Here is a 3,912-nt window from a genome sequence, read left to right as displayed (position 1 = left end):
TACTACTAATTTCTATTATAAGGAAATATAGAATAATATATTTATAGGAATAAAAATGTAAGAATATTTTATTAAAATTTACCCAAAATAAATACTATAATTTTCAAATAATTGATTCTCTTTGTGTGAAAAATCTTAAAAAGTTGATGAAAGAATACAATATCAAATTCAAGCATCCTTCATACAATTATGTTAAATACTTATCATTTAAAAAATAAAAAGACATATAAATTAGTGTCTTAAAAATATATACTACTAGTTAATGAAATAAAAAATATAAATTTTTTATGAAAATGTGTAAAAATGCAATGTTCTACAATTTTAAATATATTCTTATACACTGTAGTATTTTTTAATAATTTTTAAATTTTTTTAACCGGTATTCTTAATAAAAGCTATAGTTAACAAAACTGTATTTATTATCTTCCTCAAAAGAATAATCTTAGAGGTATATTCCCACCGCTCTTTTGATATAAGCAATAAAAGTTTTGTTTTAATATAAATAAATATAAATTATTTATGTATTATTTAATGAAATATTTTCTAAATTATCTTTTAAGATCAAAGATTTTTTTGGTTTGATATCGAATTCTAGAATATTTTTAAAAAGTATTTACTTTTAATTAAAAATAACATAATTTGCTGAAATTAATTAAATTTTTTAATAAATATAAAATATATATTTTTTCTTATAATCCAGACGCACGGAAGAATATGCCAATTTCAATATATTTACTCGGGAAGGAAATACCGAAATTCATATCTGATATCCCACATCGCGCTGTCCCCTTATCTCTATTAATAACATCGATTTACACAACAACAGTTTCAGCATTCCGTGTACTTCGCTTCCCCTTAATTCCCAACCTTACATTATTAACTTCACCAACTCATCTCCCTCTACCAAACAAAACGACACAACAAAACCCTCTCTCTAAAACCCTCTCTCTGTCTCCCTTCCTTCTCATCTTCACCACCACCAATGGCGTCGCCGCCGCCACCACCTTCTCTCCTCCTCCTCTTCCTCACCCTCGTCGCCGCCACGGCTTCCTCCCTCACCTGCACCACCCAAAAGCTCACGGACTCCAAGAACAACCTCTACTCCAACTGCCTGGACCTGCCCGCGCTCGATTCCTTCCTCCACTGGACTCACGACCCCACCAACGCCTCCCTCTCGGTGGCCTTCGCGGCGGCGCCGCCCAACTCCGGCGGCTGGGTGTCCTGGGGGATCAACCCCACCGCTATCGGCATGCAGGGGGCGCAGGTGCTGGCCGCGTACAAAGCCGACAACGGCGCCGTCACCGTGAAAACCCTCGACCTTAAATCCTACACCGCCATTGTTCCGGGGAAGCTGTCGTTCGACGTGTGGGACGTGAGGGGGGAGGAGGTTAGGGGTGTGATTAGGATTTTCGCGACGGTTAAGGTTCCGGAGAAGGTGGAGAGTGTGAACCACGTGTGGCAGGTGGGGCCCTCTGTCACGGCGGGGAGGATTGACAGGCATGACTTTGGTCCCTCCAATATGAATTCGAAGGGCGTTCTTAGCTTCAACGGGGCGCAAGTTGGTGGTGGTGCCGTCGACCCCATTACCATTAAGAAAAATGTGAGTTTTTTTGTAATTTTATTTTGTGGTTTTGGGAAAAGACAAAATTTGGATGTGGCTCTTTTTTTGTTGATTTGGGGTGTGAATTGAAATTTTGGTTCCTAACCTGGTTGAATTTTGAGGCTGGTTTTTATTGGGGGGGTTTGTCCAGGTGAAATTCTAATTGTGATGGGAGGATAAGAACCGCGTCTATGTTTGTCCCTCGGGAAATGAATGTTTTTCTTTGGTTTAAGAATGTGGGTTTTTTTTATTGGTTTTTGAGATTGCTGGAAAAAAAGAGAGGCTTTTTTTCAGGTTTTTTATAATGTTTTTCAGATTTCAGGGTAAAAAAGGCTTTTTAAAGTTGTCATTTGGTTTCTGTGATTTTTGAAAGTGGGTTATTTGTGTTTGGTTGAAGACGAGTGAGTTTTTAGTTTTGGTTGGTCTTTTGTGATTTCAGGAAAATAAATTGTTTTGGTCCTGTTTAGTTTGACTTGTTTGCATTTTCAATTCCAAAGGGAGTTTGATTGTTTACTTTTTATTTTATTTTATGTTGGGTGTTGAAGAAATTGTGTTTTGATATCTGATTTAAAGTTATTTGATGAATTGAGAATTTTTTAGGAAAAAAATGGTTTGATTTGTTTGAGAGGAGTCTGAATAAGGTTTCAATTTTAAGTGAAATTGGATGGTAAAACGCAGAAAGGCTTTCTCTTTTGTTCGATAAAGTTTATGTAATTAACTGACAATCATGTTCTTCTTGGAGGTTTGTGTGGAAGGAATATTGAATTAATGATTGCATTCAATTGGTCTTGAGTTGTTTTAACTTTTAACCAGAATGTTAACCTGTGCTTTTATTGAATGGCAGATTCATGGAATTCTAAATGCTGTGAGTTGGGGCGTTCTGTTTCCCCTTGGAGTGATCGTAGCAAGGTATATGAGAACTTTCCCATCTGCAGATCCAGCTTGGTTCTATCTTCATGTTGGTTGCCAGGTATCTGCTTACGCCATTGGGGTTGCTGGCTGGGGAACTGGCATGAAACTTGGAAGCGAATCAGTGGGGATTCAATATAGAAGTCATCGCTATATTGGAATTGCCCTCTTTTGTTTTGCAACACTACAGGTAAAAAAACATCCAATATTCTTCGATTACAATCCAACATACACCGAGAAAATAGTTTATGCACTCCCAGGACAGAAAGGTTTACACTGATGTCTAATCACAAATTATTGTGTATAGTAAATTTGTTGAGCATGGAGCTTGAAGGAAACTAAATTGTCATGTAATAACCTAAGTAGTGTTGAAGGAAACTAAATTGTCATGTAATAACCTAAGTAGTGTTGAGGAAACTAAATCTACAGATGAAGTTTGGCAATAATGTTAGCTGTTGTATCCCTCCATGTTTTGATTTTGTAGATTTTTGCATTGTTCCTGAGGCCAGTGAAGGATCACAAGTATAGGTACATCTGGAACATATATCACCACAGCGTCGGATACAGCATAGTTATCCTGGGAATCATCAACATCTTCAGGGGCTTTAGCATCTTGCATCCTGATCAGAAATGGAAATCAACTTACACTGCAGTTCTTATTGCACTTGGTGCAGTTGCCTTGTTCTTGGAAGTGATCACATGGATTGTTGTGTTGAAGAGAAAGTCTTACAAGTCCACCAAAACCTATGATGGATACAACAATGGACAATCTAGGGAAGAGCCCCTTAACATATAAAAATAGAGTGAACAAATTTGGCTTGGATGTGTTTTACTTCTTCCCCTCCCTCTTTCCCGTCCCCTTCTTTTACCTTTTTTTCTTCTATTTATGACATATCTTTGTATAATGCTTGCGTATATAATATAGATTTTTCATTCTGTCTTTAAATAGGTTGAAGAAAACTTTTACCATTGAAAACTTATTCACAAGAGGATTGAATTATGTTCTCTCCGTGCGGGTGTTTCTTTAATCCTTTATTAGGTTTCAATTAATTATTGCAACAAACCTTTGCTCTCAGCAATTTGTCCATGCTCGTAGTATGGACTACGGAAGCTAATTTCCCATGTTAATACGCAAAATATTCTTTCGTAGAACCAAAAAATTGCTGGTACAAGTGATTTTGGCACTTGCGTTTCTTAACGAAAGTTTGAGATTTGATTTTCTGTTTGGATATGGGCTTGCAACTAAAGGTGTTACTTGCTGATCCAGTCCTAGGTATCCCTGAAAAAAGATAGACATTAGGCGATAAAAATTAACAATGACATCGGAATTTCGTTGATACCTTTTGAAAGTGGTGTAGCGTGCAATTAGTACCAATTCTATCTGCGAATCTTATCCAGGAAAG

The 3,912-nt window shown here is 36.8% G+C and overlaps 1 protein-coding gene across 1 annotated transcript; it reads left to right on the top strand.

Moving 5' to 3' along the window:
- The first annotated feature begins 809 nt into the window (after positions 1 to 809).
- On the top strand, positions 810 to 3,455 carry LOC100776506 (cytochrome b561 and DOMON domain-containing protein At4g12980). The gene is made up of 3 exons (XM_003552044.5): positions 810 to 1,600; positions 2,445 to 2,699; positions 2,994 to 3,455. Exons 1-3 carry the CDS (start codon positions 983 to 985, stop codon positions 3,303 to 3,305), a joined length of 1,185 nt encoding a protein of 394 aa, XP_003552092.1. The 5' UTR covers positions 810 to 982; the 3' UTR covers positions 3,306 to 3,455.
- The last annotated feature ends 457 nt before the right edge of the window (positions 3,456 to 3,912 follow it).

The sequence above is a fragment of the Glycine max genome, chromosome 18 (genome assembly GCF_000004515.6).
Source record: "Glycine max cultivar Williams 82 chromosome 18, Glycine_max_v4.0, whole genome shotgun sequence".
Classification (NCBI taxonomy): domain Eukaryota; kingdom Viridiplantae; phylum Streptophyta; class Magnoliopsida; order Fabales; family Fabaceae; genus Glycine; species Glycine max.
This window is presented reverse-complemented; position numbering and strand designations above follow the sequence as displayed.

What these genes read in the sequence shown, in the direction of transcription:
- LOC100776506 (XM_003552044.5), top strand. Translation starts at nt 983, where the DNA reads ATGGCGTCGCCGCCGCCACCACCTTCTCTCCTCCTCCTCTTCCTCACC. An exon ending in CCATTACCATTAAGAAAAAT is followed by an intron (nt 1,601 to 2,444) that starts GTGAGTTTTTTT and finishes ATTGAATGGCAG; the next exon opens with ATTCATGGAATTCTAAATGC. An exon ending in TTTGTTTTGCAACACTACAG is followed by an intron (nt 2,700 to 2,993) that starts GTAAAAAAACAT and finishes TTGATTTTGTAG; the next exon opens with ATTTTTGCATTGTTCCTGAG.